Source organism: Manis javanica, chromosome 5, assembly GCF_040802235.1.
Source record: "Manis javanica isolate MJ-LG chromosome 5, MJ_LKY, whole genome shotgun sequence".
Lineage (NCBI taxonomy): Eukaryota > Metazoa > Chordata > Mammalia > Pholidota > Manidae > Manis > Manis javanica.
In genome coordinates this window covers 139,539,686-139,566,891 of record NC_133160.1, presented here as the reverse complement: position 1 = coordinate 139,566,891, position 27,206 = coordinate 139,539,686, and the positions used below count along the sequence as shown (strand labels likewise).

The following is a 27,206-nucleotide window of genomic DNA, read 5'->3' as shown; positions in this document are numbered from 1 at the left end:
TTTTAATTTCTTTCTTCTATTCTCCCTTATTAAAGAGAAAATTCTGGAGAAAAAATACTTAACAAACAAACCTAGTTCAGAGGTTTTGATAGAGGAGATATTTTCTGGTGTGTCAGTCACTTAAAAACATTATACTGCCTCTTGGGGAAACTTTATAGAGTTTTTTTTGTTTCTGTTTTTGTTTCTTTTTATAGCCACGCTCCAGAACATCAGTTTTTTTTAAGGGGCCAGGAAAAGTGGTGATGGTTGCCATTTGTATGTAAGTACTGAAAAATAGCCTTTTAAAATTGAAATGTATAATTTTTAATGTATATATACTTGAATGTTTGAATTTTTAGTTGTGATCTAGATAAAGAATTAAGAGGGTTACATTGTTTTAGAAGGACATTGAATAAATCTTAGTTATTGTCAATAAAATGATGGGGGGATAATCCACATAGATACCCACGCTTATGTTGTGGTTAAGGTGTAAGAATAGTTGCTATCTGAAAATTCTCTTATTTTCATTGAAGTTGATAGAAGTCTTTTTTAAAAATATGAATTGGTACAGATTATTTTTAGAGTAACTAAACCAACCTGGGTTACAGCTGCTGAAGAGTATCTGTCCTCTTGTTTTTCTCCCATTTACCTTGGAAGAACATAACTGATGTTTTTGCCTTTCTTCTTGATTCCTTTTATTTATCTTTTTTCCATTTTTAAACATCTAAGATGTTTAAAATCATTTATTCCAAGTTTCATTAGATACTTCTAAAATATAAATATATTTATATTTTTCATACTCATATATATAAACTGTCAGAATTGTGACCAGTTCTGAAAATACAAAGACATAATACATAAATCTTACCTTCAAGGATTGGAGGGGCACTAGACTGGAGGTAGTCATTTATAGTAATATAGAAAAGATGATGATGATGCGCTAAACTAAGATGGTGGTGGTAGGGATGGAAAGACATTTTTAGGTTCAGGAAGTATTTAGAGGTATGGTCAAGGATGGTGCCCAGGTATCTTGATTTGGACAATTGGATAGATGATGCTTCATCACAGAGAAGGAGCACTTGAAAGAAGGTAGCAGAAATGAGGAGTTCATTTTTGAGTTTGAGTTATCTACCTGTAGGACAGGATTCGCTCTTTTATCAGTGAAACTGGGTTTGCAATTAAAGCTTTCTTCACCAGAGGAATATGTGTAAATTGCCTACTGTAATATCTGGTACATAATATGTACTTAATTATTGTTAATATGTATTGGTCTGAAATTCATGAGGGAGACCTGGATTAGAGAGTTAGAGGTGATAGTTATTAGTATGTTGATGATAATTAAAACCAAAGAGGTAGTAAAGATCATCTGGAAAATTGGTATATAGTGTGAGGAAGAAATAGTCTCCAGAAAAACCTTGAAGAATACTAACATTTAAGAAATTAGTGGAGGAAAGAGCTTGCAGAGGAGACTGAGGAAGAGTAAGGAGCAAGAAATGAAGTCAAGAAAACCAACAATGAGGAAGAAAACTAGGGATACCGTAAGCCAAGGAAGGTAATGTTTTAAGAAAACAGTGGCAAATGCTTCTGTGAGATTAAAGAAACTACTAAAACGTTTCTAGAAATTTATTTATTCATTTATTTGTGGAGCTTAAAAATTTTTTTTTATTACAATAAAAAATACATAAAATTTACCATTTAAACAATTTTAAGTGTACAGTTCACTGGTATTTCTTTTATTTTGGTATCACTAATATACAATTACATGGGAAACATTGTGGTTACTAGATTCCACCCATTATCAAGTCCCCACCACATACCCCATTACAGTCACTGTCAATCAGTGCAGTAAGATGCTATAGAGTCACTACTTGTCTTCTCTGTGCTATACTGCCTTCCCCAGGCCCCTGCACATTATGTGTTCTAAGTGTAATGCCCTTTATTCCTCTTATCCGTCCCTTCCCACCCATCCTCCCCAGTCCCTTCCCCTTTGGTAACTGTTAGTCCATTCTTGGCTTCTGTGAGTCTGCTGCTGTTTTGTTCCTTCAGTTTTTTCTTTGTTATTATATTCCACAGATGACTGAAATCATTTGGTACTTGTCTTTCTCTGCCTGGCTTATTTCACTGAGCATAATACCCTCTAGCTCCATCCATATTGTTGCAAATGGTAGGATTTGTTTTCTTCTTATGGCTGAATAATATTCTATTGTGTATATGTACCATGTGTATATTCTTTATCCATTCATCTACTGATGGACACTTAGGTTGCTTCCATTTCTTGGCTATTGTAAATAGTGCTGCAATAAACATAGGGGTGCATATGTCTTTTTCAAACTGGGCTCCTGCATTCTTAGGGTAAATTCCTAGGGGTGGAATTCCTGGGTCAAATGGTATTTCTATTTTTAGTTTTTTGAGGAACCTTCGTACTGTTTTCCACAATGGTTGAACTAGTTTACATTCCTAACAGCAGTGTAGGAGGGTTCCCCTTTCTCCACATCCTCGCCAACATTTGTTGTTTGTCTTTTGAATGTTGGCCATCCTAACTGGTGTGAGGTAATATCTCATTGTGGTTTTAATTTGCATTTATCCGATGATTAGCAATGTGGAGCATCTTTTCATGTGTCTGTTGGCCATGTGAATTTCTTCTTTGGAGAACTGTCTGTTCAGCTCCTCTCCCCATTTTTTAATTGGATTATTTGCTTTCTGTTTGTTGAGGTGCATGAGCTCTTTGTGTATTTTGGATGTCAGCCGCTTATCGGATATGGCATTTATGAATATATACTCCCATACTGTACGATGCCTTTTTGTTCTACTGATGGTATCCTTTGCTGTACAGAAGCTTTTTAGTTTGATATAGTTGCACTTGTTCATTTTTGCTTTTGTATCGCTTGCCTGTGGAGATATGTTCATGAAGAAGTTGTTCATGTTTATATTCAAGAGACTTTGGCCTATGTTTTCTTCTAAGAGTTTTATGGTTTCATGACTTACATTCAGGTATTTGATCCATTTCAAGTTTACTTTTGTATATAGAGTTAGACAATAATCCAGTTTCATTCTCTTCCATGTAACTGTCCAGTTTTGCCAACACGAGCTGTTGAAGAGACTGTCATTTCCCCATTGTATATCAATGGCTCCTTTATCATATATTAATTGACCATATATGTTTGGGTTAATATCTGGACTTTCTATTCTGTTCCACTGATCTATGGCTCTGTTCTTGTGCCAGTACCAAATTGTCTTGATTCCTGTGGCTTTGGTGTAGAGCTTGAAGTTGGGAAGTGAGATCCCCCCTGCTTCATTCTTCCTTCTCAGGATTGCTTTGGCTGTTCGGAATCTTACTGTGGTTCCATATGAATTTTAGAACTATTTTTTCCAGTTTGTTGCAGAATGTTGTCGGTATTTTGATAGGGATTACATTGAATCTGTAGATTGCTTTAGGCAGGATGGCCATTTTGACAATATTAATTCTTCCTACCCAAGAACATGGGATGAATTTTCATTTGTTAGTGTCCTCTTTAATTTCTCTTAAGAGTGTCTTGTTGTTTTCAGGGTATAGGTCTTTTACTTCCTTGGTTAGGTTTATTCTTAGGTATTTTATTCTTTTTGATGCAATTGTGAATGGAATTGTTTTCCTGATTTCTCTTTCTGCTAGTTCATGGTTAGTATATAGGAATACAACAGCTTTCTGTGTATTAAGTTTGTATCCTGCAACTTTGCTGAATTCAGATATTAGTTCTAGTAGTTTTGGAGTGGATTCTTTAGGGTTTTTTATGTACAATATCATGTCATCTGCAAGGAGTAACAGTTTGACTTCTTCCTTACCAATCTGTATGCCTTTTATTTCTTTGTATTGTCTGATTGCTATCGCTAGGATCTCCAGTACTATGTTGAATAAAAGTGGTCAGCGTGGGCATCCTTGTCTTGTTCCTGATCTTAGGGTAAAAGCTTTCAGTTTCTTGCTGTTAAATATGATGTTGGCTGTGGGTTTGTCATATATGGCCTTTATTATGTTGAGGTACTTGCGCTCTATACCCATTTTGTTGAGAGTTTTTATCATGAATGGATGTTGAATTTTGTGAAGTGGTTTTTCAGCATCTATGGAAATGATCATGTGGTTTTTGTCTTTTTTGTTGATGTGGTGGATGATGTTGATGTATTTTTGAATGTTGTACCATCCTTGCATCCCTGGGATGAATCCCCCTTGATCATTGTGTATGATCCTCTTGATGTATTTTTGAATTCAGTTTGCTAATATTTCATTGAGTATTTTTACATCTATGTTCATCAGGGATATTGGTCTGTAATTTTCTTTTTTGGTGGTGTCTGCCTGGCTTTGGTATTAGAGTGATGCTGGCTTCGTAGAATGAGTTTGGAAGTATTCCCTCTTCTTCTATTTTTTGGAAAACTTTAAGGAGAATGGGTATTATATCCTGTCTAAATGTCTGATAAAATTCAATGGTGAATTCATCTGTTCTGGGTGTTTTGTTCTTGGGTAGTTTTTTGATTACTTGTTCAATTTCATTGCTGGTAATTGGTCTGTTTAGATTTTCTGTTTCTTCTTGGGTCAGTCTTGGAAGGTTGTTTTTTTCTAGAAAATTGTCCATTTCTTCTAGGTTATCCAGTTTTTTAGCATACAGTTTTTCATAGTATTCTCTAATAATTCTTTGTATTTCTGTGGTGTCCATCATGATTTTTCCGTTCTCATTTCTGTTTCTGTTTATGTATGTAGATTCTTTTTTTTTTCTTAATAAGTCTGGCTAGGGGTTTATCTATTTTGTTTATTTTCTCAAAGAACCAGCTCTTGGTTTCATTAATTTTTTCTATTGTTTTATTCTTCCCAATTTTATTTATTTCCTCTCTGATCTGTATTATGTTCCTCCTTCTGTATTTCTAGGAATTTAATAGCAAAAAAACTTTTCATGGTATTGATAAGAATAATGAAGTATCTGAGACATAAACCATTGTTTAATGGATGAAAGACTTAGTGCCAAGTGATGAAAACTTAGACAGCGAGAGAAGATATGATTCTTTCAAGAAATTATCTTAGGTGGAGGACAGAGGAAAAGAGTAGCTAGAAGGAGATGTAGTTTCCTTGTTTATAAAATGAGGATGTTAATGTTTATGTAATAGTGATGGAGTTGTAATGAAGCACGGTTAGTGACTTGTGTAGCGCCTTAGGTAAATCATATCAATTATTACTGTTGCAATCTGAACAGTTAGTTTCCTCAGAACAAACCACGTTCATTTTAGCATCTGTGGTCTTGGAGTATGACTCGGACACTGCTTAGTCTATATTTGTCTTCACTACTGGCATCTACCTACTTAAGTAAACACTTCCACCAAAGTCTTGGCTTTGACACTGGCCTGCTGGACAATATATTAAGTGCAGATCCTCTTTCACCTACCTAAAACTCACAATTTCATTTCTGATTTTGTCCAAATGTAAAATACCCTCTCATATCATCATTTCTTAAAATGCACTTAGGTAAGTTGCTTACACATATCATGCCTCTTTATTGGAGTATTTAGTGATAACTTAATCTGTATTTTTCAAATTTGTATTCTTGTTACCCAAAACATAGTAAGTTCTTAAAGGTGTGGGACTCTCTTATTTACTTTGAAGAAAATCTAGTATAGAGGTATAGATTGCATAAGGTTTTGGTGGAAATTTTTATCCAAGTTTATGCTAAATTGTTTTCTTTGTTTCTCTCCTAGTAATGGATTAAACTGCTTCTTTAAATTTCTTGCCTGGATTTATACTGGTTCAGCAAGTATGTTCTCTGAAGCTATACATTCTTTATCTGATACTTGTAATCAGGTGAGGGGTAAAAGCTTTTTTCTTAATTTTAAAGTAGTTCTTTTAAGGCTTTAGTCCAGAAGTTTGACTTATTTAAAAACTGATTCCTATAGTTGGCTTGTGGAAGAAAATAAAAACTGTTTTACTTTTGAAAAATAAAGTGCATAGAAATATGATCATCGTATTTAAGTAGGTTGTTATAGTTTAAGTACTTATAATAATGGAATATGAAGTAAAAAGATTATTCACTGTGTTTAGGCAAAAGCTTTTGTACAAAAGATTCTTACGGTAGGTAGAAATTTGGTCTCTGTGAGCTCTTAGGACTGTAAGAACCAATGAATTTAAATTTCTTGAATAAAGATATTAAAGAATCACATGTGATTGATGAATTAAACTGATTTTCATGTTAGATTAGTATTTTTAATTCCTTAATATGCAAATGAAGATTTTTATAAAATTAATATACCTTTTTTAAACCCCCTTTAGTCCAAATTTTGAGTACTACAAACCTAAGCTGTTTAAAGAGCACAATAAAAGTTTATACTTGTATATCATTTCATATTTTAAAGAATGTGGTGTATTAAGGGAATGCCTTTTCAGTGTTTGTTTATTGTTGTGTTATATAAGAACAGATTTGGGAAAATTTACAGTAAGACACAGGTACAATAAAAATATTTAAGACAAAGTTAAAAATAATAAAGTGGTAAAGAGCAGGGAGAGCAATCTTAATTAAAAATTAAATCTGAGTACTCATCTAACTTACTGTCAAATTAATTAAAACCCTTTCTAAAAAGTAAGGAAGGAAGACAAACATTTGCTGTTGGTACTAGCAATCTTATTCTTTGATTAAATTTTTATACTCAGTAAATATTTAATAACTACTGTACTATGTATGTAATATATTGCCAGTGGGTCGTATGGAATGAGGTTGAGCTGGAATGGGGAGGAATATATAACCTATATAGTAACTGTTTTGTGAAAAGTTTATCTGAACATAAGAAAATTCAAATGCAAAAATATTTGTACTTATGGGGAAGGAGATATGTTCAGATTATTAGTTTCAGTATTAATTGTTATTTAAAACATTGAAGACAATGTTTAAGTGTCTGTACTCTGAAATACTATTCAGAGATTTAAAAGAATGAGGTAGATAGCTATATATACCTGGAATATGATAATTTGAGTAAAAAATAAGGTTACACAATATTATGTAAAGAACTTCTTTCAGCCATGATGGACTAATGGGGACTGGATTTAGTCTTTTACTGTAAACAACTAAAAAACTGGCAAAATAGATGAAACAGTGTTTTCAAAGACAAGGGAAACAAGTGAGTGAGAGAGAAGGGAAACAAATAAGTTGAACTCTATAATCTGTCTGGCTTTATGCTTAGAGGTAAATTTGGGATAGTGGAGCAAGGTAGCAGATAACAGTCTCATTGAGTTGAGAATGCAGAAGGTCTAAGGTGGCTAGAAGTTACAAGGTAGAGTTCCACAGAGGAGGGAGCTACAAAGACAAAAAGCTACAGAAGTCTACAAAGGTTTTCTTGAGTTGTGCCTTTGCTGAATTTTGAGTTACACGTGCATAAGGGTAAATCTCCAAGAATCTGGGCAAAGAACTACGAAGAAAGCATTAGGCTGAAAAATTCCTAGCTTAGAGTTCACACAGGTCTGGGATACATTCAAGTTATGACCAACTGAGATAGAGTGCTCATTGATTATCCAGGCCAGTAGAAGGGTCAGAATCTTAATAGTAGGGTTAACTGATTTTTGCTATAAAGGCTGTTCTAGAACCTCCCTAACAAAGCCCAAAGGATCAGGCTGATATACAAATAACTTAATTACCTGCTAGAACAAAGCCCATACTCTTTAAGAAAGACAACAAAATTCAGACCCTCAGTCTAACATTCACAGTGTTCGTCTAATAAAAACATTACTAGACAGTCAGGAAGCAGAAAATTTGACTGACAACCAGGAGAAAAATTAGTCAACTGAAAAAAGACTCAGTTGACCTCTGATAGAATAAGCAGGCAAGGATGTTAAGTGGGTACTATAACAATGTTCATATATTGAAAGGAAAACAATGAGATGAGAAATTGAAGATATAAAAAAGAACCAAGAGGAGCTTTTAGTGTTAAAACATTTCATATGAAAAATTCACTATAAAAAACTAACAGATTAGACATTGTGGAAAAAACAATTAGTGAACATAAATATGCAGCAGTAGAAAACATTTGTACTTTAAGAGTGAAATAAGATTGAAAAAACTGAAGGGAGCCTTGGTGACTTGTGGGACAGTGTTAAGAGAACTCTGTCAACATTTAAGAAAGAAATACCAGTAGTACACCGACTTTCAAATACAGAGGAGAAGGAAATGCTGTTCAACTCCTTTACTGATGCCAGCATAACCCTGATACTAAACTTTACAAGACATTACAAGGAAAAAAAATACAGACCAGTATTCCTCATAAAGATAGATGCAAAAATCCTTAAAATATGATCAAATTGAATCTAGCAATATATAAAAATGATAATACATTATAATCAAGTGAGTATTATTCCTTCCACAAATACTGGAATTCCAGGTTAGTTTTGATATTCAAAATCAATAGGTAAAGTTATTAGAACGTTAATTTGCAAAAATCAGTTGCATTTTTGCTATCAAAATGGAGAATTGAAGTTTTTTTTAAAGTATCATTGATATACAATCTTATGTTAGTTTCAAATACACCACACAGTGATTCAACATTTACCCATATTACAAGTCCTCCCCCTCTCTAGTTCGGTCACTGTCCATCAATGTAGTGAGATGTTATGGAATCATTAACTGTAGGGAATGAAAATTTTAACAAATTCCATACATGATAATATCACAAAATATGTGTAAGACCTTTATACTGAAAACTTAAAATGTGACTGGCAGAAATTGAAGAAGACCTAAAGAAATGGTTCATGGATGGATGACTTGGTGTTAATATGCTAAATCTTCCTAAATTGATTTATAGATTTAATATAACCCTAATCACAACCCCAGCAAAAATAAATAAATAATAGAAATTGACAAACTGAATAAATTCTGAAGTTTATATGGAAATGCAAAGAACCTGGAATATTCAAAGCAAAGCTAAAAAAAAAATTGGAAGACTTCAAGCCTTATTATAAAGCTACAGTAATTAAGACAGTGCGGTATTGACACAAAGATTGACAGACCTATGGAGGAGAATAGAATCTAGCAACAGAATCACAGTTACATAGTTGATTTTTGACAAAGGCACCAAAGCAATTCAATGAAGAAAGGAAATTTTTTTCAATAAATGGTGCTGGGAAAATTGGATATCCATATGGAAAAAACAAAGGGCCTTGACCTTCACCTCACATAATATACAAATTTGTGGTGAGTTGTAGGCCCAAACATGAAAGTTGAAGCTATGAGTATTCTAGAAGAAAACCTAGGGAGAGTATCTTCTAGAATTTTGGGTAGGCAGAGATTTCTTAATCAGGATGTAGAAACAGAAACCATAAAAGAAAACAATTTACAAATTAAACTTCATCAAAATTAAAAACTTTAACTTATTAAAAGACACTATTAAGAAAATAATAGATTTTTTCTTAAAGCCACAGATTGGGAGAAAATATTCACAAATCATATAATCTGACAAAGGACTGGTGTCCAGAATAAATAAAGAACTTCTACAACTCATTAAAAAGAGTACCAATTTTTCTCTAAGTGACTAAAGATTTGAACAGACACCTCACAAATGGTGCCCAATGGACACATGAAAATGTGCTTAACACCATTAGTCATCAGGAAGTATGTTTTAAAATTCCAACAAGACATTTCTACACATTCACTAATGGCTAAAATTAACAATCCTGACAACCAAATGCTGAAGAAGATGACTTCTCAGACGTTGCCGGTGAAGTGATAAATGTTAACAGCAACTTTTGAAAATGCTTATCAGTTTGGTGAAATATACCTATTGCATGACTCAGCAATTCTATTCCTACGTATTTACCCAAGGGACATGGAAGCAGATGTCCACAAAGACACATATGTAAAGATGCTTATAGCACCTTTACTTACAACGGACTAAAAACTGGAATCAGCCAAAGTGTCTATCAAAATTGGAGTAAATAAATTACAGTATACTTGCACAATGGAATATTATGTAGTAACAAAAAGAAATACTTACCTAGTAAACAACATATATGCATCTCCAATAAGATGCTGAATAAATAAAGATAAACACAAAAGTGCTTATTGTGTGATTCCATTCATACAAAGTTCTAGAATAGAACTTTAATATTTGGTTAAAAATTTTTCAGAAAAATGATTGCTTCTATGGGGGAGGATTGATTGAAAAGGGGCACTGGAGAACTTTTTGAGATGATGGAAAGTTTGTATCTTGATAAGAATATATGTTACAAGGGTGTGGATTTGTACTAAAAGAAAACTACATTCAAGATCTGCATTTTATTTCAAAATTTAAAAGTTCTATATGTGGAAATGTGATTACTGAATAGATGCTAAATAATAAGGAACTAGTGTTATTTTTTGAAAGTATGATAATGGTCTTGTGACTATTTTCTAAAAATGCTTAGTTTTTTAAGATGTATCCAAAACATTTAAAGATAAAGTGGTATGATGCTTAGAATTTACTTCAAAATATTCATGGGGGAGTGGCTATGAAGTAGATAAAACAGATGTGGTTATGTGTTTGTAATTGTTGAAGCTGAGCAATGAATGGTTAGGTTTATTGAAATATCCTGTATCTATCCATGTATCTGTAAGTTGGACAAGAATTTCCATAAAAATGCAAAAAGATACTATGTCGATTGTGATCACATTTTTAAGCACACACACACCCCTCCCTGAAATCTGGCACAGACATATTCACAAAAGCAATGCTAAAAACTGCAAATAGGTACATACAGACAGTCTGAAATATATTCCCAGTTCTTAAGTGGCCTCTCTCCTATACTGTTTGGTTTCTTTATAATGAGTATGTATTAGTTTTTCAACTAGAAAAAACAATTTTTGTAACAGATTGAACAGCAATAGAATTGTAATAAAAGCTGAGATCATATGACATCACATGCTTTGAGAGCTCCTTAGTGTTTTGTCTTGTTTAGACTGGTCAGAAAGCCTTTGATGATAAAGATTTCAACTGGGCCTTACTGAATAGATGGAAATTGTATTTCTTATGTCATCTTGAGCTGTTTCTTTTTAGACCTAAAACAACATTAAAAAAGCTTAATTCTAAAGAACCTATGCAACTCAAAAGCAAAAAAACAAACTGACTTAAAAAATGGGCAGAGGACCTGACTACACATTTTTCCAAAGAAGACATACAGATGGCCAACAAGCAATGAAAGATGTTCAGCATTACTAATCATCAGGGAAATACAAATCAAAACCACAATGAGATATCACCTCATCCCTGTTACAATGGCTGTCATCAAAAAGAAGAGGTAACAAGTGTTGGCGGAGTATATAGAGAAAAGGGAACTCTTCAGCACTGTTGGTGGGAGTGTAAATTGGTACAGCCACTATGGAAAGCAATATTGAGGTTCCTCAAAAAATTAAAATTAGATCATATGATCCAACAGTTCCACTTCTGGAATTTTTATTCAAAGGAAATGACAACACTAACTTGAAAAAATACCTGCAATACCATGTTTACTGCAGCATTATTTATAATAGCCAAGACAGGGAAACAACATAAATGGCCGTCAATGGGTAAAGAAATGTGGTATGTGTAATCTGTGTACACATACATAATGTAATAGTATTCAGCCATAAAAAAGGAAATTCTGTCATTTATGACAACATGGATGGACTGTGAAGGCATTAGGCTACATGAAATAGTCAGAGAAAGACAAATACTATATGATCTCATATGGAATGTAAAAAGAACACAAAATCCCAAACTTATAGAGAAAACAGATGGGTGGCTGCCAGAGGTGGGGGACCGAGGAGTGGGCAAAGTGGGTGAAGGTGGTCAGAAGGTACATACTTACAGCTATTTTTTAAAAAGTCTACTGTTAATATTTTTATGCCATAGTATTTTTGTTTTTACTTCTTGAGAGACTAAAAACTTCCAGCTTTTAAATTAGACCTATAACTAATGATACTTAGTTTTACAATTTCTGTCACAGTTAATTTTGAAAAACTTCTCTGCTAAATAACACACAATGTATCATTTAATATTCATAAGAATTTATTGAGCACCTGAGTTTGTAATGTTAGTAAGTGTTTAGAAGAACACAGTCCTTGCTATATCTCTTGTAAGAAGGTCATACACACAAAACAACTAGAAAGATACTGAAAAGCATCATTTAAGCATGTGCGTGACACTATGCAAAAGGAAAATCAAAAAAGGGAAGGATGGTCATGTAGGGGGGAGCATTAATAATGCTACTTACCCACTAGATGTTAATACTATGTTGCAAACCAGCCAGATGTAGGTTTTATATACATAAATGATGTGTATGACATATAAGCAAACTGATAAGTATAACATACATGTTGTGATTGTGCAGAAAAAGGTATGGAAGGACATACATATATCAGACATAACTCATGCTATCCTACTTACCTCTGGGTTGGAGAGAACAGGATTAGGAATGGTCTGCATTCCTAGATATGTCTTATTTATTTATTTTTTATTAAAGTATCATTGATATACAATCTTATTCTCAGATTTCACATGAGCAACAATTGTGGTTACTACATTCCCCCTATTATCAAGTCACCACCATATTCCCCATTACAGTCACTGTCCGTCAGTATAGTAAGCTTCTCTGTGCTATACTTCCTTCCCCATGCCGCCCCCCTTGTATTATGTGTGCTAATCATAATACCCTTTAATCCTCTTATCCCGCGCATCCTCCTCAGTCCTTTTCCCTTTGGTAACTTTTAGTCCATCCTTGGGTTCTGTGAGTCTGCTGTTGTTTTGTTCCTTCAGTTTTTGCTTTGTTATATTCCACAGATGACTGAAATCATTTGGTACTTGTCTTTCTTGCCTGGCTTATTTCACTGAACATAATCCCCTCTAGCTCCATCCATGCTGTTGCAAATGGTAGGATTTGTTTTCTTCTTATGGCTGAATAATATTCCATTGTGTATATGTACCACATCTTCTTTATCCATTCCTCTACTGATGGACACTTAGGTTGCTTCCATTTCTTGGCTATTGTAAATAGTTCTGCGATAAACATAGCGGTGCATATGTCTTTCTGAATCTGTGATCCTGTATTCTTAGGAGTAATTAGGAGTAGGGTAAATTCCTAGGAGTGGAATTTCTGGGTCAAATGGTATTTCTATTTTTAGTTTTTTGAGCAATGTCCGTACTGCTTTCCACAGTGGTTGAACTAATTTACATTCCCACCAGCAGTGTAGGAGGGTTCCCCTTTCTCCACAGCCTCGCCAACATTTGTTGTTTGTCTTTTGGATGTTGGCCATCCTAACTGGTGTGAGGTGATGTGTCATTGTGGTTTTAATTTGCATTTCTCTGTTTATTAGTGATGTGGAGCATCTTTTCATGTGCCTGTTGGCTGTGATATCTTGTTTTTATTAAAAAACTAATAAATGTTCTCCATATTCACATCATAAAATATTTGATGATTCCTCACACTTCAGTGCACAACCAACCTGAATATTAAGGATTTTAAAAATAATTGACTACTCATTGACTATTTAGTAAACATTATAAACATACTCGTGTGTGTGTGTGTGTGTCTATATACCTAGTGTAAATTAATAATGAATATTTCAGTATTAATGTACAAGTTTAAAAGAATTATATGTTCTATTAATTTACTCTCATTCTTTTGGTTTAGTTCACTGAAAAGCCATTATCTGTATTTTAGGTAGTTCTAATGCTCTTTTTCTTTAGAATCCAGTAAAAAAATTAGTGGTATTCTCTTTATTCAGGGTAGAATATCCAATATCCAGACTTAAAAATTCAGTATATATTTGTTTTTACCATTTTCAAGATGGTATAATCTCTCTATATTTTACAAGAAAGAATGTTTCTATTAAATGTTCTATAACCTACAGAGAAATTTCATCTATGAAGAATTTGGTTATCTTGACGCTTTACCTGATATTTAATACCATATTGAAAAAAATGGAAATGCCTCAGAGTAGACAAACAATATCAAATAGAATATTCACTCAGAGGCTTTGTATTTTTATTAAGTAATTCTCATAAGATAATCTTTTTCAGATTTCTAAATTCACATCGAATTAGAGAAGACTTACTAGGGGCAAATGTACTACTAATATTAGGGGTTTCCAGTGAATAACTCTTTAACAAAAGATATAATAAAAATATCAAATAGAAATCAAAAAAAGGGAGAAAAGATGAAAATCGGGGAGGAAGGGAAAAGTTTATTACCAGGATTAAATAATTGTTTGCATTTTTGCCATATTTACTTAAGGTTTTTATTTTTTAAAGAAAAAGAATCTTAGTTATAACTAGTCCTCCATCTTTATTCCAGTTTTCCAAATCCCAGATAACACTGTTCTATATATGTTGATGTGTATTGTGCATGGTTTTGAAGTTTTAGCAGAGACATATTTGTCCATATGCATTATATACTGTTTAAAATTTTCAGTTTTATTTGTACAGCTATACAAGTTCTGCTTTCTGTAATAAATCAGATATTACAGACAACCTTAATCCTACTTCTCTCCTCAGAGGTGTAAACACAGTAAAATATGTGTTCTTCTAGGCCTTTCCCTGTGCTTTACATTATATGTAATTTACAAACACTACCTGAGTTCTTCTGTACTGTCCAAATTGTCCCTAAACTTGCTTTTTTCCCTTCCACTTAATGGTATACTTAGAGGGCTTTATCATGTGAATATGGAAAGCTCTATCCCAACTCCATTCTTTTAAACTTTTATAGAAGTAATTTATGGTTTGACTATATGGTCAGTTACTTTGCCATTCCACATCTATGGATTTTTAGATTGCTTTCACGTTTTTTCATCTTCATAAGCGATGCTGTTTTGAACTTCTTTGGGTTCATCTTTATTTCTCTAAGGTAATTACTGGAAACCAGAATTTCAGGACCATTGGATATGCACATGTTAAATGTTTGTCATTATCATAATGCACCCTCCAGACTGGTTTTACCACTTCTCATTTTGCTAATGATTCTTTACTTTTTTTTCTTTTCCATAGGCTTTGCTAGCATTGGGTATCAGTAAGTCTGTTCAGACACCAGATCCTACTCATCCGTAAGGACATTACTTTTATTTTGTTTTTGTTTGTTGTGGCAACAAGTTACTGAAATAAAAGCAGCTAAATTTTAAACATCTCATGCAGTTTATATACTTGGAGTTTTGTGTTAGATTTGATCATTTTTGGCACTGTAGTATCTAAAATGCAGGACTGACCACTGTATCAAAGTAAATTCAAGCTATAATTTGAAAATGGAGTTTAAATTATTTTTATGTTTTGTAACAACATAGATAACTTGTCCTCTTCCTATTTGATAATTAATAAAGCACTGTTTTGATTTTAGAGTTCTGTTTTATTTGGTTAAAGGAAACATACATTCCATATTTAGGCTAATAGGCCACTCAATCTAAACTTTTAGTGATAATTTATATTAAATCCATCTTAATATATTTTAATCATCCTCTTGTGATTTTGAAATAGTATTATGTTAATATTTCAGAATTGTTTATATGTAAAATAAGCATGCTTTTTAGAATATATTTTAAATCATGTCAGTTATTTGATACTAATGTTTTCTCTCTCAGTTACTGATACTGACAGAAATGTTTTTCGTTTGCTTCTACTAATATAACCAGCTAAAACTTTGAATTCCACATGTATTTTTTTAACAAGCTTCAGTAATAGAATTTGATCAATCTGAAGGCAAAAAAAATGCACAAGACACTAATGTTTTCTTATAAATAATGGAATGTTTTGAATATCCTAGAGCTATCAATAAGCTAGTGTACAGAACAACTAGCTTTCTAGTCTGTTAATTACATGTCATTATATTATTTTACCATCATAAGAAAAAAATTTCTTCCTGACAGTTTTATACAACAAAAGTTTAAAAATAGGGTAGAATTTAAAATTTTTAGGCTGTGAAGATTTCTTCTTACAGTATTGTCAATAGTATACTTTGTGCTGCCCAACAGAATGTTCTACAATGACAGAAATATTTTATGTCTGTCTAATATGATAGTCACTAATTAACATGTGGCTGTTGAGCACTTGAAATGTGGTTAGTGAAGTTGAAGAACTGTATTTAAAATTTAGTTTAATTAGTTTAAATTTAAATAGCCTTATGTAGGTAGTGACTTTTATTGGACTCTGCAGATCTACATAACTAAAAATTTCAGTAAGAACTTACAAATTCCTTGAAAACACATGAAATGAAAGTAGTGGCATTTAATTTAGGTCTTAATTTACTTGAATTTAAATATATATATCCTTTGTTACTTTGGAGGAAAACTTAAGAAGAAAGTAAATTTTTCTAAGTCAGGCTGGTAGAACATTGTCACATCTATAATCTGAGAATTCCCTATGCCATTTACATATTTGTGAAAAGAATTCAGAAAGCAATTTTAATTAAGACCTCTTGTTTAAATTTGCATCTGCCACAAGGATGCCATAAAATTTGGGCTTGAAAGTAAACTTCCCTGGAAATAAAATTTTCTGAGTGATTCTTTTTCTCTTACTATGTCATGTTCTTGAATTTTTTAATATTCAGGGTTTTATTGGTACACACAATAATACAAAATAATATACATATTGAACAAAGATTCTTGAAAGATAATTGAGATTTAAAAAGAGTTTCTATAAAAAAGACCCAAAAAAATGAAGTTCTAATAATAGTAGTTGCCGGGTGGCAAACTATTCAGAATCAATAGTAAGTATCCAGTATCAAATTATAGGTCATATAAATCATTGATTGGCTGTATAAGAAGACCAAAATATTCAATTATGAATTACAAGGAAATTTGAATGTTAGCCTTTTTGTTAAACATCTGAATGCAGTTTGTAAAAGATTAATTTTACCAGCATTTGTGGTACATAATAGTAAAATACCTTGACTAAATTGAAACACTGTGTAGAAAAGGGGTTAGGAAATAACCTGAATTAAATTATACTTTCCAACATTGTACAATTTTTTTCTACTTTATATGTTGATTTTTCTGATTAGATATTAGTTTTGCACTTAGATTTTACTTAAATATAAAGCCCTAACATCTTGATGTTGTAAGTTTTTGTTGTCTTTTTCATTGACCTATAAACATATATTTTAAAAGGGAACTCTTGTAAACTGCATTATCTCATTTTTCAGGTATGGATTTTCAAATATGCGCTATATTGCTTCACTAATTAGTGGTGTTGGTATCTTCATGATGGGTGCAGGATTATCTTGGTACCACGGAATCATGGGATTACTTAATCCTCAACCAATGGAATCTCTTCTCTGGGTAATCTTTTTTTCTCAGTTTAAGCAATATGAAGTGGTGATTAAGTACAGTAGAACGCCTTTGTCATATTGATGTTAAAGGAGCTAACATATGCCTTCTTCACTGTATTATAGGGTTATCTATCAGTAGTTGTGTTTTTCAGAACATGACTGGACATGACCTCTCTAAATCCATATGAATCAATGATGTTGAACAAGAGCATCTCTGTTGGTACAATCGTTAAGCACTGCCTCCTTGATTAAAATCTTGAGCAGTTCTATTCATTTCTCCAGTTACTTATTGAAGAACAAGAAGACTTCTGTTCATTTTTACTCCCAGGAATAATCTCCTATCAGTGATTCCAGTTCCATGTAATTGTCATAAATTGGAATTGTATTTAAAGTTAAGCTCTTTTCCCTCAACTTGGTAGGAAGGCTGCACTGGGGACACTGGGGGATGGGAGCATGGCCACCTTCTGTCTTTCCACATTGTGCTCCTGCCCTTCTCTTCTCCTTTAGGTTGCCTCTGAGCATTGAGGGTAGGGTTTGGAGACAGAAAAGTACTACTTTACTGGCACCAACATCATTTTGCACTGGTTTCCTCTGGCATTTATAGATTCTTAAACTTGTCTTTTTCTCATGGGAACTTCCTAGAAATTACCCCACTTGACTGTTCTGACTGTAGTTCCCTTGACAAACACAAATTGAGAGATGCATACCTCTCAATTTCTGCATCTCATGGGGTGATTTCCATACTGTTTCTGCTGAGGTTGCCTTGCACATGGCAAGAAGGCATCTTGAGCACTTGATCACTTTTCGAAAGACTCCTACTTAGAAAACCACATCTAGGTTATGTGTGTTGTTTAAACAGACATCTTTAACATACTCTCTCTCAGAGTGCAATTTTTTCCCCCTAACACAATCATCTACTCTGCTGAAATAGCCAGTATCAGTAGCCTTGACTAGAAACTTATGTTTCAGATGTGCATTAGACACAGTTCACACGATCTTGAGACACAAATCCAGCTCTCTGAGCAATCTCAACAACTCAACAACTTTCTGCAAAGAAATCTTCTCTTTTTAACCTTATTAATCTCAGCTCTTCTTATGGGCCAGTGGGTGTAGAGCTAGGAGTTGGAAAACCAGGCTTGGGCTGCCCTTTATGCAAGGCCTGAATAGATGACATAGCACCTCATTTTGGAATGTGGTGGGTACTTGTAACCTATTTTGTTCCCAACCAGAATTAATATCATTTTAATATCTTGTTACACCTATATACCTAAACAGTAACAAGCCTGTTTAACCAGATTTTCCCTACAGTTTTTGTTGACTAATTTCTTAACGTAATACATTTCATATAATTAAAATGAGCAAGCATATTTCTTATATTCTGAAAAGGTTTGGCCACTTTGTGATACCTCATTCTCCTAGCATTCATCTGATTTGTAAAATATTACTTTATAGAGGCAAAGAGGTCAATGACTGTGGAAATTGGGATTGAGTAATTAAATTTTGATTGTGTATAAGTTTTGAAGCTTCTAAGAAGCTCTTTTATATTTTCATAATAAATGGGGTTTCATTAGACTACTACTCTTTGTTAGTAAGTAATTCAACATACCATAGACTAGCTTGTGTTTATTAAGTATTATCTTGGAATCCTTCACTGATAAATGCTTTCTCCCTTTATTGGGTGATAAGTGTGTCTTAAATCCTTTCAGGAAGGAGATACAAGTATTAAAAAGAATTTGTGGGAAGTGCAGCTACTATTTTAATTATGTTTCAGATTGGCAGTAAGATTCAGTGGAAAGTGCCTAGAATTGAGACTGGAAAGCCTGTATTCTAGTTCTAATTCTGCTATCACATAGCCATGGGAGATCTCAAAATTTCCCTAACAGAATTGTATGAGTGTTGGACTAGATTCAAAATTTTCAAGCTTCTATTTTAGGGAAGCCTAGGGTTCCAAGAAGGTAATGTTAAATATTCTATAGATGTTTGGTTTGAATATCATTTAAATTTTGTGTTTTTAAAATTTGTGTTGCTAGGTTAATTCTTTCCATATACCTTGAATTAAAAATTTTCTTGGTATCTTTATTTAATTCAGGAGTGTCCTACTACTGAAAGAAAAGTGGTGTTACCCAAAAAAAAAAAAAATTGATTACTGTTTATAACTACTTATTTTTATGAATCAGGATTGGTACTGGATTTTCAATGTCCAGAAGTTACTTATGTATGAGTGTGGATTTTACTCTGTCTGATATTCAAAATCTCAGATTTCAATTGTTTGTGTTCATTTTGAACTTCAAAATTTTTTTATACTAGTTAAGTAATTCTTCCATTTTTTAGATAATTCATTTAACTTAGGTCATAGTAACTAATTCTACACAGTATGTATCTAAATTACTCTTTCAGGTATTAAAAAAATGAGATGGCCAGAAGACATCGTATATATATACAATGGAATATTATTCAGCCATAAGAAAGAATGAAATCTTGCCATTTGTGACAACCTGGATGGACTTAGAGGGCATTATGTTAAGTGAAATAAGTCAGTCAGGGAAAGAGGAATACCGTATGGTTTCAGTTAATGTAGAATCTGAAAAACAAGACAAACAAAATGGAAATAAACTCATAAACACAGAGAGTGGATGATTGTTTATCATGGTTGTGCGCGGGTAAAGTAGGTGACGAGGATAAAGAGGTTCAAACTTCAAAATTATAAAATAATTTAGTGTACTCAAGCAAATATAGCATAGGGATGGAAGTATACCATAGAGATTATAGCTCATGTTATAACGTCTTTGTTGACATGGTAACAGGGTGAGCATTTAATAATGTATATAATTGATGAATCACTAAGTTGTTCATCTTAAACCAATATAATACTGTATATAATTTCAATTAAAAAAATTTTTCTAAAGAGATGGTCATCAGATTTTTAACTTTTGGTTTTATGGAGATATCATCTATTACTCTTTCATTTGAGCTATTTCCCATCAAGATTCTTACCTGGCTAGGATTTGAATTTATGTTTCATTTTAAACATTATAAATTTTATTCCTGAACCATTCTGATTCTTTAATGAAATACTAACTCATTCCTTATTTTCATAATTATTTTCTAGGCATATTGTATTTTAGCAGGATCATTGGTATCTGAAGGAGGTATGTACAATAAGAGTATCTTTATTCTTAAGTTAGTAATATATATTCAGTCCATTTTCATAGACTGCTAAATTCTGCTTATTAAAGAAAAACTGTGGAAATAGAAATTTAGGGTTTGTCTACTTGAAGGGATAAATTCTTTGTATAATATTCAATGGTTGTTCCTGTAATGGATGAGGACAAGGGAAAAGTACAAAAGCTATTTTTTGTTTTGAGTATCATGTCATAATGCTCAGAACATTTGAAGTGGAGTATAAAAACCTAACTATATACTGAATTTTTTAAATGGCCATTTAGTACTATCAGTCAGATAAAGCTGTTTCTTTTTGCAATACAAATATTTCAAAATTTCTGAAAGTTTCCACTATAGCAGTATTATGAGAGAAGTGTTAATATGTATGAAACTGCCTAATTCATGCTCTATTTGTAGTGTGTTTACTTCTGAAAAACTGTCATTTTCTGAGTATAGTGTTTCCTTCATCTTTGACAGTCTGTAAAATCGTGATAACACCACCTGTCTCAAAAGGCTGGAAGGTCAAAAGTGATTGTGCTTAGTATGGTGTCTGCCAAAACTAGTATCTGTCCAAGAAATTAAGGTTGTTGTTGTGGTAATGAAATTTAAATTATTATGGTTTAGATATATGGGATTTATTGTATAATGATATATTGAGGTCTTGATAATGATTAGGTAGTACATAACTTTTCCTTATTGACAACCTTGGCATTAAAGTGTTGTACCTATATAACTTTTCAGATACCATCTTTAAAGTTTGGAGAAATGCAGTTTCTTCCTTACTGATATGAATGCTTTTCTTTCAGCAACACTTCTTGTTGCTGTAAATGAACTTCGTAGGAGTGCTCGGGCAAAGGGAATGTCATTTTACAAGTATGGTACGTATTTTAGGAACCAGGTGTATTATTTCATCTCCTTCATTTGCCTGAAATTGCCTAGTACTATTGCTTTGTTCCTTACAGATATGTACAAAATATTTTTTAGTATCTTCCCAATGTGGCTTTTACAGTTACATCAGCTCTTTTAAAAAGGCAAATGTAGTGTAATTGAATGTGAATACTTTTTATATCTGGATTTAATGTAAGTGAACTACATTATTTCTATATATGCTTATGTAACTTCAGAAAGTAATTTGACTTTAAACATCAATTATTGTTAATATTTAAATCAAGAAATTGAACAGGGTTTTTAAAATAAGGATACATTTTTAAATTATGACATTTAATACATTTTTAAGACGAGGATACATTTTTAAATCTTAATTTATATCTTAATTTTAAAGAGATATTGTTTAAACTGTTACCTGATTGTATAAAGTTAAGATTTCAGAACATTTCTTTCTTGTCTCTACACTGATGATGAAGTAATGGAAAGTCGTGATCCTAGTACAAATGTCATATTATTGGAGGATACTGCAGCAGTCCTGGGAGTGATAATAGCAGCCACTTGTATGGGCCTTACGTCTATAACAGGTAAATATTTCTTGAATTACATTTGATTATTTTTACTACTTAAATAATTCTCTAATATGTTGGGAATTTCATTTATATTATTGAATAATTTTAAACCAAGAAATTGTTAAAAGCTAATTCCACACTATTTATTTGTATAAGACAAATAAGATAGTGAAAGTGTCCAGATTTCTCTGAGTTAGAAATTTCTCTTAGTTAGAAATAAAAAAGGCTGTTAATAGATTATTTCTGTAACCTTTCTAGCTGTGACTTACAAATTATGCAACTGCTTTAAGAGATTTTGTCCTAGTTATTTGTCCTAGTGACCTAACAGTTTAAGATAATATATGAAGAATTTATCTACATAAATAAATATATTTATTTAGCATTAGAGTTTTAAATAAATATATAGTGTGGCTCTTGTTCATTTGTTATTTTCCCCACTATTACTGCCAATAATAACTGCTATTGCTTTCCTGTTTCCTTGACTCTCAAAATGTGTCCATCCTCATTTTGGTAGCTAATTGAATGTTTTGAGGCCAATACAGTACAGGTGAATTAGAAGACAGAAAAATCACTTTCATTTTCTAAAACAAAAGAACCACTTATTATGAAAAGACTCAATTGCTGAGGATGGAAGTCTGTTGGAATGGAACTCCTTCCATTCCTACCCATTTGTCCTTGCATCCTTGTATATTTAAAATAATTTCAGGTGATGAGCTTTTGTATATAGTTCTATAGTGTTTCTTAAAATAGTCTGAAATATGAATAGGTCTTTGAATGTATATTTTAACACTATATCAGTATTCTCTGATATTCACTATGAGCCAAAATATTTTACTTGTTTTTCTGGTTGCCCTTACTATGTTAGATATTTTTTAGACAAATAATTACTTAGCAAAATTTTAGGCTTAAGAAAAGTGTGACTTGATGAAAAAGACAATTCTCAGTTGATTCTTTTATGTAATATAAACCAGTCAAATCAAACAAAATTTTTTTGAGTGTTTCACAGTTTTATTTAATTAAATTAAGTCATTTAAATTAAATGACATACCAAGAAGTATATAAAATATTTTCCAACTAATATTCCTTTGATTTTTTTATAAGATAATTTATACATATATATATATATTTTTTTAATTAAGGTATAGTTGATATCTTACTTTCAAATATACAACATGGTGGTTCAACAGTTACGTTAAGTCTTCAGCCCAACTAGTGCAGTCACTATCTGTCATCATAGAAAGATGTTATGGATCGTTGGCTATATTTTCCATGTGACACTACCATCCCCACGACCAGCTTATATTATGATTAAAATTTTTTGAGCCCTTTTATCCCCCACCTTCCCACCCACCCATCCCAATCCCTCCTGCATGGTATCAAGCAGTTACTTCTGAGTCTACTGCTATTTTGTTCATTTTGTTTTGCTTTGTTTTTATATTTCACAAATAATGAAATCATATGGTATTTGTCTTTCTTTGCTGGCTTATTTCACTTGGCATAATACCCTCTAGGTCCATCCACGTTGTTGCAAATGACAGGATTTCTTTTTTTGTGTGTATGTGGATAAATAATATTCCATTGCTTATATGCACCATATCTTCTTTATCCATTCATGTATTGATGGACACATAGGTTGCTTCCATATCTTGGCTATTGTTTATAATGTGGTGATAAACATAGGGGTGCATATATCTTTTTGAATCAAGGATTTTATTTTCTTTGGGTATTCTAGAAGTGGAATTACTGGGTCATGTGGTATCTCAATTTTAAGTTTTTTGAGGAACCTCCATACTGCTTTCCAGAGCTGTTGTGCCAATTTACATTCCTACCAACAGTGTAGGAGTGTTCCCATTTCTCCACATCCTCTCCAACACCTGTTATTTCTTGTCTCTTGGACAATGGCCATTCTGACTGGTGTGAGGTGATATCTCATTGTTGTTTTAATTCGCATTTCCTTGATGATTAGTGATGTGGAACATCTTTTTATGTGCCTGTTGGCCACCTGTATTTCTTCTTTGGAGAAATGTCTGTTCAGGTCCTCTGCCCATTTTTTAATTGGGTTATGTGAATTTTTGGTGGTGAATTGTATGAGTTCTTTATATATTTTGTATGTTAAATCCTTACCAAAATCCTTACCCATAAATCATTTACCAATATATTCAGTCACACTGTAGGTTGCCTTTTTGTTCTTCTAATGTTGTCCTTTGCTGTGCAGAAGCTTTTTGGTTTGATGTAGTCCCACTTGTTCATTTCTTATTTTGTTTCCTTTGCCTGAGGAGATGTTTCCAGGAAAAAATTGCTCATATTTATGTTCAAGAGATTTTTGTCTATGTTTTCTTTTGAGTTTTTTGAGTTCATGTCTTACATCCAGTTCTTTGATCCATTTTGAGTTTGCTTTTGTATATGGAGTTAGACAGTAATCCACTTTCATTCTCTTGCATATAGCTGCCCAGTTTTCCCAACAACAGTTACTGAAGAAGCTGTCTTTTCCCCATTTTATATCCATTGCTCCTTTATCATATATTAATTGACCATATGTTCATGAGTTTATATCTGGGCTCTCTATTCTGTTCCATTGAGATATGAGTCTGTTCTTGTGCCAGTACCAGCTTTTATTACCATAATTTCAGAGTAGAACTTGAAGATGGAGAGTATAATATCCCCTGCTTTGTTCTTCTTCCTTAGGATTGCTTTGACTCTTCAGGGTCTTTAGTGGTTCCATATGAATTTTAGAACTATTTGTTCTAGTCCTTGAAAAATGCCATTGGTATTTTGATAGGGATTGCATTGAATCTGTAAATTTCTTTGGGCAGGATGGTCTTTTTTGACAATTTTAATTCTTTCTATCCATGACCATGGGAGAGATTTTCATTTATTTGTGTCTTCTTTAATTTCTCTCATGAGTGTCTTATAGGTTTTCAGAGTAAAGGTATTTCACCTTCTTGGTTAGGCTTATTCCTAGGTATTTATTCTTTTTGATGGAATTGTTTTCCTAATTTCTCTTTCTGGTAGTTTGTTGTAAGTAGATAGGAATGTAACATTTCTGTGTATTAATTTTGTTTCCTGCAACTTTGCTGAATCCAGTTACTAGTTCTAATAGTTTTTGGTGGAGTCTTTAGGGTTTTTTATATATAGTATCATGTCATCTGTACATAGTGACAGTTTTACTTCTTCCTTACTAATTTGGATGCCTTTTATCTCTCTTATCTTGTCTGATTGCCTTGGCTAGGACTTCTGGTACCATGTTGAATAAAAGTGGTGAGAGTGGGCATCCTTGCCTTATTCCTGATCTTAGAGGAAAGGCTTTCAGGTTTCTGCCATTGAGTATGGGAATGGCTGTGGGCTTGTCATATATGGCCTTTATTATGTTGAGGTATATTCCCTCTATACCCATTTTTGTTTAGTTTTTATCATGAATGGATGTTGAGTTTTGTCAAATGCTTTTTCAGCATCTACTGAGAAGATCATATGGCTTTTATCCTTTTTCAGTCAGTATCACATTGGTTGATTTACAAATATTGTGCTGTCCTTGCATCCCTGGAATAAATCCCATTTGGTCATGGTGGATGATCCTCTTGATATATTTTTAAATTCAGTTTGCTAATATTTTGTTGAAGATTTGTGTATCTATATTCATCAAAGTTCCTGGTTTATAGTTTTCCTTGTAGTGTTTTGCCTTGTTTTGGTATTAGAGTGATGCTGGCCTCATAGAATGTGTTTGGAAGTATCCCTCTTCTCCTTTTTGGAATACTTTAAGACAGATCAGCATTAGCTCTCCTTTAAATATTTGGTAGAATTCATCTGTGAAGCCATCTGGACCTTGTATTTTGTTTGTTGGGAGTTTTTTGATTACCACTTCAATTTCATTTCTGGTAATTTGTTCAGATTTTCTGTTTCTTCCTGGGTCAGTCTAGGGAAGATGTATTTTTCTAGGAATTTTTCCATTTCTTCTAAGTTGTCCAATTTATTTGCATATAGTTTTTCATCGAATTCTCGTGTAATTCTGTGTATTTCTATGATGTCAGTTGTAACTCTTCCTTTTTCGTTTCTGATTTTGTTTGTGCCCCTCTTTTTCTGACTAAGGGTTTGTCTATTTTATTTATCTTCTCAAAGAACCAGCTCTTGGTTTCATTGATTTTCTTCTTCTTCTCGTATTTATTGCTGCTCTGATCTTTATTATGTCCCTTCTGCTACTAACTTTGTTCTTTTTCTAGTTTCTCTAATTGTGAGTTTAGACTGTTTGAGATTGTTCTTGTTTCTTGAGGTAGACCTGTATTGCTATATACCTCTATCTTAGAACTGCTTTTGTGGCATCCCACATATTTTTAACTGTTGTATTTTTGTTTTCATCTATCTCCTCCATCTATTACTTGATTTCTTCTTTGCTTGTTCATTGATCCATTAATTATTTATTAGCATGTTATTTAGCTTCTATATGTTTGTCAGGTTTATTTTGTTTTTTCATGTAATTTATTTCTAGTTTTATACCATTGCCATCTAAAAAAGATGATTGATACAATTTTAGTTTTTTCAATTTGTTGAGGCTCTTTTTGTGTCCTAATATTTATTCTGGAGAATGCTCCATGTATACTTGAGAAAAATGTGTATCCTGCTGCTTTGGGGTGGATTGTTCTGTATATGTTTGTTAAGTCCATCTAATCTAGTGGGTTGTTCAGTACTTCTGTTTCCTTATTTATTTTCTTTCTGGTTTATCTGCCCACTGATGTAAGTAATGTGTTAAAGTCCCCTACTGTGATTGATTTTCAGTCTATTTCTCCCTTTAGTTCAGTTAGATTTTGTTTTACACATTTTGGTGCTCCTATGTTGCATGCATAGATATTTATAATGGCTATGTCCTCTTTTTGGACTAGTATCTTTTACATTATGTAATGTCCTTCTTTGCCTCTTGTTACTTTCTTTGTTTTGAAATCTATTTTGTCTGATGCCAAGTACTGCTACTCTAGCTTTTTTCACCCTATACTTTCAGTCCATATATGTTTTCAGGTATGAAAGGAGTCTCTTGTAAGCAGCATATAGACAGGTCTGTTTCTTTATCCATTCTGCCACCCTTTGTCTTTTGATTGGTGCGTTCAGTCTATTTATACTTAAAGTAGTTATTGATAAGTATGTATTGCCATTTTATTAATTGTTTTCTGGTTGTTTTTGTAGTTCCTCTCTTATATGCTTGTTATTTGATGATTTTTCTTTAGTGTTGTGATTGGATTTCTTAAAAACATTTTTTTTTCAATCTGTTACAGGCCTTACTTAGGCTTGTTGCTACCATAAGGCTTCTAGATAGTTTCCTAAATATGTAACAGTCTGTATTGATGGTTGCTCTATTTAAAATGCAGTCT

At 32.7% G+C, this 27,206-nt stretch overlaps 1 protein-coding gene across 3 annotated transcripts in view; it reads left to right on the top strand.

Annotated features, from left to right (window-relative positions):
- Positions 1–27,206, top strand: part of SLC30A9 (solute carrier family 30 member 9) — a 96,634-nt gene that overhangs the window by 46,290 nt on the left and 23,138 nt on the right. For all 3 annotated transcript variants that reach the window (XM_037002747.2, XM_037002748.2, XM_037002746.2), the window contains 7 exons: positions 195–259; positions 5,692–5,794; positions 14,965–15,020; positions 17,108–17,243; positions 20,343–20,382; positions 21,202–21,273; positions 21,760–21,867. In XM_037002747.2, the coding sequence (XP_036858642.1) occupies positions 195–259; positions 5,692–5,794; positions 14,965–15,020; positions 17,108–17,243; positions 20,343–20,382; positions 21,202–21,273; positions 21,760–21,867 (580 nt within the window). The remainder of the gene's footprint in view (positions 1–194; positions 260–5,691; positions 5,795–14,964; positions 15,021–17,107; positions 17,244–20,342; positions 20,383–21,201; positions 21,274–21,759; positions 21,868–27,206) is intronic.